General features: G+C 54.7%; 1 protein-coding gene across 1 annotated transcript in view; it reads right to left on the bottom strand.

The window, feature by feature from the left end:
* RAP1GAP2 (RAP1 GTPase activating protein 2) overlaps nucleotides 1–13,481 on the bottom strand; it is a 178,737-nt gene extending 165,256 nt beyond the window's left edge. The window contains 2 exon segments of the mRNA XM_045773724.2: nucleotides 9,583–9,618; nucleotides 13,271–13,481. Coding sequence (XP_045629680.2) covers nucleotides 9,583–9,618; nucleotides 13,271–13,440 — 206 coding nt within the window. The 5' untranslated portion in view covers nucleotides 13,441–13,481.
* Nucleotides 13,482–15,075: the final 1,594 nt, after the last annotated feature.

Genomic DNA, 15,075 nt, shown 5'->3' with positions numbered 1-15,075 from the left:
TTTTTTCCTAGCATCAGGAAAATACAAATCAAAACCACAATGAGAAACCACTTCACACCCATCAGAATGGCTAAAATTAACAAGACAGGCATGAGAATTTCTTAAAGCCTCGCAGGTGATAGCAAAGTACAAAAAGTCTGGGAACTACTGCCTTGGCAGGGAGGGAAGGGTCAAACTCTCTGCTATGGACCAAAGACTGTTCGTGGATGCTAACGCTGAAAGAGAAATCGCTGGAAAGTCAACACGACCAAAGACTGCCCAGCCCCCCACCAACTTGGGGCGGGGACTGTCCCAGGAACAAGCCTGTATGGAGTCAGCACGAACAAAGCCTGCCACGGGCGCAGGGGGCGGGGAGAGCTAGAGATGGCTCTGGGGTGACGGATTAGTCAGAGCTGGCAGAGGCCTGAGGAGGGGGTTAATTAGAGAGCCTTTGTCACTCGGGGCAGGAGATAATGGGCCTGAACTGGGAGGAGGGCGGGAGAGGACCGCGTGACTCAGGGACTTCACAATCCGGTGACAGAGAAAGAACTGGACTGGAAGACAGAAAAGGCTAATTGAGAGTGAGTGCAGTCTGCGTACAGAGCAGGAAATGACCCGTCAGCGGCTGAAGGTGGGGGTGAGCGTACCAGGGAGGGGGTGACCTGGGAGGGGGACTGAGGAGTTGGCCACGGGGAAACAGGAGCTGGAACCTGAGAGGGATGACAGCCCCAGAATAGGGGTGGCCCACTGGTGACCCCCTGTGCTGAATCCGGCCTGCAGGGCAGGCCACACGCAGCTTGAGTTAGCTATCAAGATTTTTCCTAAAATTCCAGATTTCCAGCTTCTCTGGGACGGTGGAAGATGTGGTGAGACAGATAGCATCCCGGCGGAGTGCTGATGTGTGCCCCCTGACCCCTGCCTGTGGCTGTCTTTGGCCCTGCCAGGTCCCTGCAGCCCGTCAGGCCTCTCTTCTGAAAGAGGAGACAAGATGACGTGTGCGTCAGAAAGCAGTGACGACCAAGGGGTTGCTGAGGAAGCAGGAAAGGAGGCAGACCCTGCACGGAGCCAGACTGCTGACCTCCCATCTGGTCCTGCATCCGCCACCTCTGTGTGGTGCTATCTCAACCTAGGAACATCCCCCCTTGGGGTCCCATGTACTGATCTGTAAGCAAGGAGGCTGATCCCCACAATCTACTTGTCTGTCCCTCTGTCCACTGGGCTCCTGCAGGCTGCCCAGGTCAACCCCTCTGGCCAGGCTTTGAGGTAAAGCTTGGAAAACCTGATTCTCTCCAGCAAAGATTAGCCCAGGCAGGGAGAAATCCCAAGTACAGCTGAAGGGGCATGACCAGCAGGGAGAAAAGAAGACACAAGAAACAAGAACCACCTTCCAGGGGTGCCTGGGTGGCTCAGTCGGTTAAGCGTCTGCCTTGGGCTCAGGTCATGATCCCAGGGTCCTGGGATCAAGTCCCACCTCGGGCTCCTTGCTCAGGAGGGAGCCAGCCGCTCCCCTTGCTTGTGCTCTCTGTCAAATAAATAAATAAAATCTTAAAAAAAAAAAAAAAAAGAACCATCTTCCAAAATCTGAAGGGGTCTCAGGAGAAAGAGGGATTACCTTAGCCTTGTTTGGGGAGGGATGGGGGAACCAAGAAATGGCAGTTACAGAGATTCCAGATGAAAAGAATGGTCAGCTTTAAATACTCAGAACTGTATTGTAACAGAAGAGGCATCCTTACAGAGTAATGAGCTCCCCGTCACTGGAGGTAACCAAGCTCAGGCTCAGTGACTAGTTTCAGGGGCACGAGGAATTCTCATAGTCACTAATTTCATTTTTTTTTTTTTTTTAATTTCAAATTCTAAGATTCAAGGACTCCAGAGACCTGGAGATCTCTCTTAAAGGCTCCCTACTCCTCCCAATTCCCCCAGGGAAAGCTGTTGGGGATTAAGCTCTGGACTCTGCCTTCTAGAAAGGGAGGGCCAAGATGGTCTGGAAAAAGCACAGAACGTCCACCTCCCTGCTCCCCTTGCCCTACAGCAACACTACAACCCTCAACCAGACCCAGCAACTCCTGCTGCAGCCCCTGTCCCAGAACAGTCTTACCAGGGGCCCCTCCAAGGCAGAGGGAACAGCTAGGTGGCCCTCCCAGCACAAGCCAGAGGGGCGATCTACATCCCCTCCCCAACACTCCCGTCCCCACTCCCTGCTCCCAGCCCGAGAGGGGCCAGCAGGAGGAAGGAAACAGAAGGAAGCACCCCACACACTCCCAGGCACCTCTGAGTGCTGCCTGGGCCCCTGTCCAGCAGAAGCCTCTCCGAGGGCAGTGGGGGTCCTGACACACCCAGGGGTCCACAGTATATGGACAGGAAGCACACGGGATGCACAATGTGGGGGGGTCAGAACCTCTCTCCAAAGCCCATAGGAGCAATTGTTCCCCAGTGCTGGCCAAATCCATCTCCTGGTGAGCCAAGCAGAGCCCTCCGGCCTCCTCTTCATGGGACCCTGGGTCTTCTCATCAGGTCAGGCCAGCAGGCCTCTAGGCTTGGGGAGATCTATGAAGAAGCTCAAGCACATGGCCAGGAATCTAAGGATTGAAGGACCCTTTTAGGGAGCGTATGGGGTGAAAGGACTCCCCCAAGGATAGTTGGGCCCAGGCTGGTGGGCCACAGGCTGCCATCTGCATCCTGCTCTCCTGCTTCCCTGCCCTTGTCTCCCACAATAACACACTTAGCCCTGTCCCATGGAATCCATAAGGACCGTCCAGCTCACCAGCCACATGGCAAACACCCTCACAGGGCCCCAGGAATAAGCAGAACCCCTCCTGCCCATAGCCCCATTCCCATCTCAGAAGGGCCCAATGCACAGTGCCCACTGGCCAGAGCTGCCAGCCAGCACCCTGCATGCCCATCAGCAGACATCCACCACACCTGGTCAAGACCCAGGGAGCTACTTGTCCATCAAGAAATCAGAACAGGGACTCACCAGGGCTTCCTAGGCATGGCAGGGACCAGCTGGGATGAGGGCCAGGAACACACAAATCCCTGGAATTTGCAGACCTTGCTGCCTGGCAAATGGCACCTCCAGGTGCATCCCCAGTGCCTGGCAATGAAATCAGGCCACAGCCCAACTGCCAGCTAAGCACCCGCCCGCCTTGCTTCTCTCTGTAGCCACTCACGCCCTGAGACTCCAGATCCCAAAAGAGACATGTTCGTGGTTACCATAGGAACTCGCTAAAGCCAAAAAAGGCACCACACAGTCACCCACATGGGCCCTCAAAGCTCATGTCCACCTGCACAAGCAAGCATACACACACACCTACACACCCCTACACACACCAGCACTGTTCTCAGGCTCAGGGCCCACAAGGTGTCTGAAAGTGGGTTCCCCGCACGCACAGTCCAGCCAGGTATGGTTGCGGGCCAGGGCCACCAGCCAGTGCTTACCTGGAGCTCACCTGCCAGAGGCTCCCTAAGGGCTGAGCAGGGTGGGGCCGAGAGCCCAGGACCACTACAAGGTCTGTCTGGGAGAGGGCACTGCCTGGCCTGTTTCCTGCCCACAGACCAACTCTTGCAACCCTCCACATGTTACTCCTCTCCTCTGTCCCCTCCATGAGGGGATAGGTATGAGGGTCAGGATCAAATCAGTCACATGAAGAGGGAAGAAGGGAAAGGGGGAGCAGAGATTATATATTCAGAGCCGTACTCCCTCATCTCCATAAATGGGATCAACATACACCCAACGGCTCAAGTGAAAACTTGCAAGTCTTCACCTTGACCCTCCCTTGCCCTCACCTCCCACGTCCAAACCAATCCAGCTTGGGAAACCCACTTCCTCAGGAATTCTCCAATCTGTCCATTCTCCCCAACCCCAATGCTCCCACCCCATCCTCCAATCTTTCCAATGAGTCAGCAGAGGGCAGCCAGGGGGGCCCTCAGGCTCATATGTAGGTCCTACTCCCCTTAAAACCCTTCAATGGCTCCCACTCACCCAGAGAAGCCAGCTCAGCCCTCCACACGGCTGTCCCATACTCCCAGAGGCAGCCCCACCTGCCCCCGAACTCCCACCCCAGTATTCCATCTGTAGTAGTAACGGCCCCACATCCCTCCCACCCCTGCATTTCTAACGTGTCTATGCACTGTAGCTGTTACCGGAGTGCCTCACTCTCCTGCAGGCTGACCTTACCCCCGGAGATGGCTCAGGCATCACCAAGTCTGCAGGAAACCCCTTCCATCCTCTTGGAGGACATCTCTGCTAGCCCTCATCACATTCCGTGGCAACTGTCTGCCTAGATGTCTGCCTGCCTGCAGGGCTATAAGCTTTCATGACCAGAGACGGGTCTTTTTCATCCTTGTTTCCCCTACCAACCCCAGGGCCTGGCTTTGGGCGTGGAATGTAAGAGCCCAATAATCGTGAGCTGAACGGATGCAGCATTCTAAGCCCTAGAACAGCAAGTTCCCCATCCCTGACAACCCAGCAAACTCTCAGCACACACTCTGGGGGTGTAAGGGGAAGTGACAAAGGGAGCAGCCCCAGAAGGTTCTAGAACATTTTGGTGGCACCTGAAGGACTCTTGTGCACTGCCCCCACCCCCCGTGTTCCTATGTGGCTCCACGCCCCTGCACCACCTTCCCGTGAGCAACCTCACCATTCAGCACCAGACATGCCACTCAACCTGGGTCTCCAGCAAGGGCACGTGCTGTGAAGGCAGAGGTGCATTCTGTGGCCAAGGCCCCCATGCACATAGGTGGGTGACAAGAGTGGGAAAGCAGGGTGGGAGAGGTGCTGAGAACTACTCCGCTCCAGCCGAGACTAAACCCGCCATGAAGCACAGACCTGGATTCAAATCCTGCTCCATGAACTTAAGCAAGAGTCCTAACCTCTCTGAGCCTCCCTTTTCTCATCTGTAACATGCAGAGAGAAGTGGCAGCTGCTTCAGGGGGTGGCTGTGAAACCTCAGGGACACTGTGCAACGTGTGACAACTTAGCACACATACGTGCTCAACAGTGCTGGGCCCACAACCCCCATCTTCAGAGCTGTGTGGCTCAGGGACACCTCCAGCAGGTATGTGGCTGACTGTGCGGAGAGGACCAGGTCCCTGGAGAAGGAGCCAAGGCAACTGGGAGCACAGGCCACAGACCAGCGTGTTTGGGGCTACACTAGTAGAGAGAAAGATGTCTCACCCAGCAGAGGCAGAGGGCAAGTGGCGTCTTGGTGCCTAGGAGAGCTGCAGCCTGTGTAGTTGGCTGCCTACTGGACATGCCAGAGAGCAGAGCCACAGCCGGGCGTCGAGGTAGAACCCTGGTGCTGTCGTGTGAGGTGCTATCAATGGGGGAACGAAGAAGGATGAAAGAGCGGGTACTGAACCCCCTTTTAGTGCCGAGGGGAGTGGGGGCGGCTAGATAAAACCTTTTATGGTGTCTGTCCAGCCCGCAGTCCACCCTTCTTGTCTGGGAACTAACCCCTCCCAAATAGAGAGACGACCACAGCAGCCCTAGTTTATCCATAAAACCCCATCTCTCCAGCTAAACTGACTGCACCAGGGATACACAACTGACCCGAGCTGGGCCGGTAACATGCTCCCTCTTTCTTAGGTCTTCCTGAGATGTAATTTATATATCATACAATTCACTGTTTTAAACTGTACAATTCAATGTTTTTTAGTGTATTCACAAAGTTGTGCCGCCGCCACCACCATCTAGGCCCAGGGCACCTACATACACCACCCCACAAAGAAGCCTGTACCCTTCAGCACTCACTCCCCTTAGTCCCCCCAACAACCTCCCCAGCCCTAGGACACCATGAATCCATCTTCTGTCTCTACGGATTTGGTTATTCCAGACATTTCTTATAAAGGGAATTACACGGTATGTGGTGTTTTGTGAATTTTGCTTAGCATAAATAATGCCTTCAAAGTTCATCTATGTTGTAACATGTATCAGTACTTGATTTCTTTTGATGCCAAATAAGATGCCATTGGAACCATATGTCACATTTTGTTTACCCATCTGTCTGTTGATGAATATTTGTGTTGTTTCCACTTTTTTTTTGTAAGATTTTATTTATTTATTTATTTGAAAGAGAGAGAGCGAGCACTGCGGGGGGGAGGGGGGAGAGAAGCAGACTCCCTGTTGAGTGGGAAGCCCGATGTGGGGCTTGATCCCGGGATCTGGAGATCATGACCTGAGCCAAAGGCAGACGCCTAACCGACTGAGCCACCCTGGCGCCCTGGGTTGTTTCCACTTTGAGTTATTATCAATGACGCTATGAATAGGGACGCATGGCTGGCTCAATCAGTTAAGCATCTGCCTTCAGGCCAGGTCATGATCCCCGAGTCCTGGGATCGAGCCCTGCACTGGGCTCCCTGCTCGGCCAGGAGTCTGCTTGTCCCTCTCCCTCTGCTCCTGCTTGTGCTCTGTCTCTCTCTCTCTCTCTCTCTCTCAGATAAATAAATAAAATCTTTGAAAAAAAATAATGCTATGTACATTTGTGCTACCAGTTTCTATATGAACGTGTATTTTCATTTCTCTTGGATGTATACTTAAGGAACTGCTGGTCATTTGGTAACTCTGCCTGTAACTGTTGAGAAACCGCCAGATTGTTTTTCAAAGCGGCTGCACCAGTTTACGTTCCCAGCAGCGGCGTATGAGGGTTCCATTTTCTCCCCATCCTCACCAATGCTTGCCATCGTCTTCCTCTTTGATTAGTGGGCGTGAAGGAGCAGCTCACTGGGGCTCTGATGTGCATCTCCCTGAGGGCCCATGATGGTGAGCATCTCCTCAGGTACTTACAGTCCATTTACATACTTTCTTTGGAGAAGTGTCTATTCGGATCCTTTACCCATTTTTTTAAAGTTTTTTTTTTATTTATTTATTTGTCAGAGAGAGCACAAGCAGGGGGAGCAGCAGGCAGAGGGAGAAGCAGGCTCCCTGCTGAGCAAGAAGTCCGACGTGGGACTCGATCCGAGGACCCTGGGATCATGACCTGATCCGAAGGCAGATGCTTAACTGACTGAGCCACCCAGATGTCTTCTTTGACCGTTTTTTAAGTGGGTTGTCCTCGTATTAATTTATTGAGTTGAAACAGATCTTTATATATCTTAGGTATGAGTCTCTTACAAGATATGTGATTTGCAAATACTTTCCCCCACTCTGTGTTTTGTCTTTTCACTTTTCTGATGGTGTCCTTTGCAACACAAAAGTTTTTAATTTTGAGGAAGTTCAATTTATCAATGTGTTGTTGCTGCTGTCATTGCTTATGCTTTTGATATCGTATCTAAGAAACCACTGCCTTATTCGAAGTCACAAAGATTTTCGTCTGTGATTTCTTCTAAGAGTTTTATAGTTTTCGCTTTTACATTTAGGTCTTTGATCCACTTTAAGTTAATTTTTGTATATGGTGTGAGAGAGGGGCTCGATTTCATTCTTTTGTATGTGGATATAGTTGTCCCAGCACCATTTGTTGAAAAGCTATTTTTCTTCATTGAATTGTCATGACACACTTGTTGAAAATCAACTGACCACAAATGTGAGGGTTTATTTCTGGATGCTATATTCTATTTCATTGATCTATATGGCTGTCCTCACACCAGTACCAACCTGCCTTGACTGCTATAGACTTGTAGTAAGTTCTGAAATGAGGAAGTAGAGTCCTCGAACTTTGTTCTTCTTTTTCAAGATTACCCTTACATTTCCGTATGAATTTTAGGATCAGTTTAGCAATTACTGCAAAGAGGCCAGCTGGGATTTTGATGGGGAGGGTTTCCAGTTCCTGTTCAACCCCTCCTGAACTCTAGCACCACCTCCTCCCCTGGGTTCCCTGAGACACCCTGGGATCTTTTCCATAACTTCTGTTAACCAGGTTACACTGAGTTTTTCTTTCTTGCAATCAGAAGAATCTTAACCAGGCACAAGTAAGAACACAGTCCTACACACTGTCCCAAACAATCATCTCAGCACCACCTCCCCAGGACTAACACACTCAAACTGTCCCCCAGATACCCACTGGGGTCCCAATCTCAACACTGGCCAGTGTCGCTGGCCACCTTGTAACTAGTTCCCTTCCAGGTTACATACGTCATCTTCACCAGTTAAACAGGCCCTCAATAAATGCTTGTGAAATTGAACTAGGAACCCAAAGTAGCACCAAAAGAAACACTCCTACCACTCTTCACCCCTTAGTAACCCTGCTTCATGCCTAAATCCCATTCAATCTGTAGATAAGAAGCTCAGGAAATCAGACATCGTTGTGCCCACTGGACAAAGGGTACAAAAGCTGAAGTCTGGAGAAGTTAAATACCTTGCCCAGGAGTGACTTGCCCTGAACACGGAGCTGCACTGTTGCATACACACCCCATGCCAACCAGCACAGGCACAGGTGCACCCACTGTCCCACCCCATCTTCAAGAGCTGCCATAGAAGCTACCTCCTCCTGGCAGTCTTCCAAGACTGCTCCCACTGCACCTCTGGCAATTCTACAAAGAGACAGAAAGCTCTCAGAAAGCAGGGACTGTTTGCCATCCATCCCTGCCCTGCTAACTGTTTCCCCTCACCCTTCTGAGCAAAACAGGCCAAAGTGGGAAGCCTCACCCCCCATATTCCAACCCTCAAAACCCACTATCCTTTGCCTGGGGACCTGTACCGGGGCATACACAGCCAGTGCTAACAACCCAATGGCACGGCAGAGGGCGGCCAGCCTGGAAAACCCTTCAGCCGAGATGGAGTGTTACAAATGGAAGAGCTGCCTCTGAAGACAGCGCTCATTGGCGGAATTTTTCATGCACAAGCTAATTCACATTTGGCAGGATAATATTTTGGGCTACTGACCAATGCTATTTTTACCTCCTAGAATTCCCCTCCTTTGCAATTCACTCACCTGGAGCAGGTGGCTCACCACTCACTGCCCAGGGAAGGGATGAAGATGGAAGCTGATTTTGTAAAAGTCTGAAGGGGACAGGGGATCAGAATGCACACAAAACGGTTTGGCCAGAAACACGCATGGAAAAGGAGCAAAGATGGTGATGGAAGAGCTTGGACGTTCTAGGACAGAGGTGTGTCTGCTCAGGGCTTCCCGGACAGAGGAGCAGACATATGGCCGAGCGAGACAGCCCATTCCCAGACCCCAAATCCGGTGTTGAAGCCTCAGAGAGCCCCAGGGCCGGGCTCACAGGATGACATCTGTCTGGTAGCAGATGACTCAATGACCAACTGACCGCAGGCCCGTGCGCGAGCGCACACACGCACACCGTAGCGTTTTATGAGGTTCTAGAACTACGCAGCACAAGGTCAGAAAGCCTGATAGAACTGGGGCTTCATGTAATAATCAAGATGATGGGAAATACAATTCTCTTTCTTACACCCCCAAGTTATGGCCTAAAAGACACTGCTATACACATTACCATCAATCTGGCATTTGCTGTTTCCGTTCCAGCATCTCCCTTTCTCCAGATGCCCCAGGAATCAAGAGCCTGGTCCAATCTCTCCAGTGCAAAGCCCCTAAGACGGAGATGGACAAACGCAACAGCCCACAACTCAGGGGGAAATGAGGGCCCCAGAGGAGCTCTGGCCTACCATCATCTCCGATCATGACATAACAGGAAGTGGCTACTTACTTGACCTTTAGGCTCGCCAGCATGGTCTTGTCGATCCTGCCAAGAAAAAAGCAAAGGCTTTGGTCAGTGCTGAGGCTGAAGGCTCCCACCTAGCGTCTTCAGGGGAGGCCCCTTGGCCCGTCCAGACCACCAAGCCAACAGGGCCCCGCAGGGGACAGCCACTACAGAGAGGAGCTCTCCTCCAGCCCAGGCAGGGAGAGCTGTGCACTCTGGGAGGGCTGGAGCCACATATAACCCTATGAGGCAGGTACTGCTATTCTCCCCATTTTAGAGATGAGGAAACAAAGGCTCAGAAGGATAACATCACTGGCCCAGTGTGAATCCAGGTTCTGACTCCACACCCAGAGATCGCAAGCACTGTGTAGATAGCATTTCCCTTCATTACCTCCACTGCACGAGAGAACTCTGCAAGCCAGCTCCATCAGTCACTGGCAGCTAGACACTCAACACATTGATACTTCCTGGGCTTCTGCTTTGGAAAGATGCCAGCACCAGGGACCCTCCCACCCCAGTTCCGGGAGCTGCCAGTCCATGCGAGGAGACAGACCCCACTCCTGAGGCAGAACCCAACAGCAGGCTCCAGGGTGCATGAGCAAGTGGGATCTGTCAGGCATGAAGCTCAGAGCAGGGAAGATCACATTTACGGCAGACTGTCCTGGCAGCCAGCCCCTCCACCCCAGCCCGCACCCACCCTTGCTGGAAGACAAGGCAGTGCTGCTAAGCTTCTATTTTTACCCTCTGCATATGCCAGCCCTTATGGCTGATAAAAGAGGCCCCTTCCTCTCTCTAGAGACAGAAAGGTGGGCAAGATTCCCACTGTCAGGGTCTCCTCCTGCTTAGGGGTCACGATCACCAGTGTCACCCTCACCAGTGTCACCACCAGCCCCATGTCATCAACACCACCATTGTCACCATCACCATCAGTGTCACCATCATCGTCCGTGTCCCCACCACCCCATGTCATCACCTTCAGCACCACCCCCTCCATGTCACCACCGCCGCCATGTCAGCATGACCATCAGTGCCACGTCCAGCATGCTGGAAACCCTGGAAATACCTTTTAGCCCTCCCCACTCCAGTTAGCTCAGCTGTGCCACAGGCTTCCTATGGGGCAGCACCAGGATGAGAGCAGTGTTGGGGACACACAGGGAGGACACAGAGCTGCCCCAGCAGTCACAAGTCAGCACCAAGCCCTTGAGCTGGGAGGTGGGATCCTTCCATTCTGAGTAAACTCCCAACATCTCCTGATCTCAGTCCCCAGCAGCAAAACAAGCCACAACCCAAGGCCCCCGACCCAGGTCCCTTCCAGCTTCTTCCTCACACAACCTGGGCCCCTCTCCTGGAGCCTCCACAACTGGTCCCCAAGGGTCTCATGGGGCCCCCAATCCCTCTGGCATGCAGACATTCCTCCTCTCCCATTCAGCCCACCAGCTGGGGGTAGGGTGAATCTGGGGGGCAGATCCCCACATTCTGCTGTAATATTTGCAGTCCAGAGCTACCTAATTGTAACGTCTAACAATAAGCCCTTACATTTTATATTTTCTCAAGGAATCTCTTTTAATTCTTACAACATCCCGACATTGTGGATAAGGTGGAAATCCCCCGCCTTCCTATGGGGAAACTGAGACCCGGAGAGGGGAAGTGTCCTGAGTTCCTCAAAGAGTCAAGGTGGAGCCAGCACTTAGAGCCGAGACTCCTGGTGTGGCGCCCTCTCAACCCAGCCACCACACCACCGGGTGGCACTGTGGGTCACAGCAACCCCTGGCCCAGCACCCACACCCACAGCCACACCCAGCCAGCAGTCTGTCCACAGGTTCCCACGCTGGGGTGTGACCCTGGGAGGCGGGGCTGGTGGTCTTGGCAGGACAGAGACAGGAGACAGGGCATCAGCCTTTTCTCATTCAGAAAGCCAAACTCCCTAGGTTCTCCCGGGCACCTTTTCTCTCCTCCCTACCACCCGCCTGCCCCATCCCATTGCGTCTCTTCACCTTGTCTACCCCTGATCTACTGGTTATCCCCCTGGCATCCTATGGAGCTTCTAGAATACCAGCCCCTGAGATTCTGTTCACCACCTGGAGTAGACCAGGGCTCCGGGAACCTGCACTTGAGTCTCCAACCCTCCCAGCTAGCAGCCGTCTCCAGATGATGCCTACTCTACCCCTCCAATCCCACCAGGAAGCCCTGCCGTCCCCTCAGACTCAATGAGCCCCTAATGAAATGCCTGTCACGGGCAAACAACGTATCGCTTAGTCATTCCGCAAGCACGTACTGAGCACGCACAATGTGCCGCACACAGTTCCCCCGGTCTGCTCCACGTCTCCCAGAGAAGCGTGGCTCTCACACAAAACCCTCTCATGGCCTGAGCCCCGCCCTGTAGCAATCCCAGCCAGCCTGACCGGGAAGCAGACGAGGTGATTCGAAGCCAGAGCCCACACTCAGCACAGCAAGCCCTGGGCCCGGGGGGGACGGGGCCGTCAGGGAGGCCCGTGAGCAGCACCAGGCCCCACGGTGCCAGCCCTAGTACCATCTCATCCTCACTCTCCCCATCTGACAAACATGCAGCACCCACAACTCCTTGCTGCTGGAGGATGGAGGGCAAAGTGCCTTCAGAGAGGAAGGAAAGGGAAGTCAAAGGCTGCACACGAGCAGAAGCATAACTAGCCAGAGGAGCACACAGAGCCCACCCTCCCAGCCCCTGCGGCCCCTCCCTCTTTCCCTTGTGTCTGTGCGCCCCCAGTCAGCCCAGCAGCCTCCACACCAGGGCACCCCCAGCCACCCTCCCTGCAGCAGTGGGAACCTTTTCTCTGACAACGCCCCAGGCCCAGAAGCTGAAAGGAAACCGATAATGAAAACCACTAGACCCCATTCCCCAGCTGAGGAGAAGCTGCCAGCAGCTGGTAACCAGAGACAAGTCTTTGACCTCAGTCTCCCCGTTTTCTGACCCCGTGGGGAGGGAAAAGCCTCTCCCCCGTCCTGCACAGAAGCTTAATGGCAAAAGGTGGCCTCAGGGACCAGGCAAGAGGCTGGAGCACAAAGCCAGCGGCTCAGGCTCGGACAGAGCTGGGATTGGCTGCCCAGGGTGGGAGGAGGGATCTCTGGAGACAGGCCTGCCCCTCCCCTCACAGCTCGCCCCCACACCGGAGGCAGCGGGCCCGCGGGCCACAGATGCCCCCATCACAAAGTCACACACACACACAACGACACAGACAGGAGCACGGCACGCACGCATGGACAAGAGGACGCAAAGCTGTGGAAGACCGGAGGTGCAGACACCTGCTCAGAAATGCAGAGTGCACGCGTGGTCACACGCCTAACACACCTCCGCAGCCAGCCACACACTTCTTCATACAGGCAGCTGCAGACATGCCACACACATCCAAGCATCACAGAGGCACCCACACACATGGGAACCATGACAAGACACACACTCAAGCCCCGCCGCACGGGCTCGCTCACACTGGCTCCAGCTCCAACCTCCTGGATTCCCGAGATCCTACTCCAGGGACAGCGAGGAAAAGCTTGGTGTCAGGAACCGCCACCATCTCCATCCAGCCCCGGCACTGGAAATGCCCCCCTAGGTCTCAGGCCCAACCTAGCCCTCCACTCCCACAGGCAGCCACAGCAGGTGCCAACACTTCCCAGCAAGGTTCACTCTCAGCCCTTCAGCTGCCCTCCCTCTGTCACCTACCATCCGAAGCCCCCAAAGGAGACGCTGCGCTTCCTGCGAAACATGGCTGTAGCCGCAAGGCTCCGGGTCCCAGTGATGTCCCCGGGGCTGTTGGCAAAAGGGCCACGGCGCAGCCGGGTCGGTGGGGCCACAGGCGTAGAGCGGGACACGCAGTGCGGCACCTCCCCCATCGCCTGCCCCCCAACCCCAGCACTTCCTGTGGGTGAGGCCGCAGGGCTGGGAGGTGTGTCCTGCCCTCCAGGAGACAGCCAGCAGGGGAGTTCGCAGAGGGCAGCTTCCCCACGCCCAGAGGAACCCGCAGCTCCGGAAGGGGCTCGGCTGGCAGATTGCACCACAGCCCAAGTTGGCAGCTCGGTCCCACACCGCCCTGGCTTCCCAGAACCCAAAGGAGGGTGAGACACAGGCAGGCACAAATGTGCCTGTTGAGGAAGAGAAAGAGCCTGCTGGAAGGCTCAGGAGCCTTGCAAACAGGCCCCTGAGACCCACTCCCCAAGGCTGCCCAAGACGGGACCTCCGCCTTCCTGCAGGCAAGGCTCAGCACACACCAGACGAACCAGCCCGACGCCTGCGCACCTGTGGGCATGAGTACACATGCACTCACAAGAGCACAGGGGCACACACATGCATATGCATACACGCACAGGGTCCACAGGTGCACATAGGTGTGCTCACACAAGTGTCCTTAGACACCCCCATACACACACTCACACACACTACACATTCCCGTGCAAGTTCATACAGACCTCAACGGAGACACCTGCACGCAGATCTCGTGTCAGCGCAACTCCCCATGAGACACAGGCTCACGCAGGGATGCAGACCCACATGCACACACTTGGACTGCACATGCCCACAGGTGCGTTCACATGGACGCAAGCACAGGCACAGACCCCGTCGAGTGTCTAGACAGAGGTCAGCAGGGCCACCCTTCATGCTGGCAATAGTGGGGGTGGGAGGGTGGCCCATGTGTTCGAGTGGGTTTCTTCCCCGTTGGAAGTCAAGGCTAGCCCTCAGCTCTCTATGTACCCGTGCTGACCATGCCAGGTATACAGTAGGTGCTCACTAATGACAGCCCAAGGAAGGGTGTGGCACATGCGCTAGGACGGGCTAGGGTGGGGGGACCACAGGCGGGGCACCAGGCCCCTGCCCTGCCCTCAAGCAGTGGAGGAAGGGAAATACAGTTGCCGTGGCCTTTCTCACTGGCCCACCCTCCCCACAGCTTCCTGTTTGGGGCCCACGGCCACCCTGGGTGTCAGATGTGTGGGGCCCACCCCCAGGTCATGGACAAAGGGCACAGGCATTTCTATTTTCTTGACTCCTCCATAGCAGGGAAGGCCACACGGGGGGGCAGGTGGCACCCGAGATGGGCCGTAGGAGCAGTTTCCGGGCCCGGCCCAGTTCTGATCTGTGAGTGGCAAGCATGGGGTCCTTTTCTCTAAGGCAGCTGGCCTCTCAGCAGAAGCCTGGTGGTCCTCGGTTCAGCCACGTCCACCACCCCCACCTTCACCAGGAAAGGCAGAATGGTGTGGCCCACCCTCTGGGGTTGCATCAGACCACTGGCTTCCCGCCAGACGTCCATTCCACACCCAGACCTCTCCCCAAACTGCACCCACCCTACGCCCAGGAGATGCTCAGCAGACAGCATGGACACCTGGGGTCCTTCCTGCCCTGAGTCCATTTGGCCTCCCTCTGGGTAAAACAGCTCTGTGCTCCATGCACCCCCAGAGGGAGCGCCTGGCCAGCCTGGCTAATCAGGAAGCCCACCCTGCTGGCCGCAGTGAGTCGCTCAGTAGTGGGCAGGAGAA

The sequence above is a fragment of the Ursus americanus genome, chromosome 23 (genome assembly GCF_024610735.1).
Source record: "Ursus americanus isolate L20-20 chromosome 23, mUrsAme1.1.p, whole genome shotgun sequence".
Classification (NCBI taxonomy): domain Eukaryota; kingdom Metazoa; phylum Chordata; class Mammalia; order Carnivora; family Ursidae; genus Ursus; species Ursus americanus.
The sequence above is the reverse complement of the archived record's forward strand: the minus strand, read 5'-3'. Positions and strand labels throughout refer to the sequence as shown.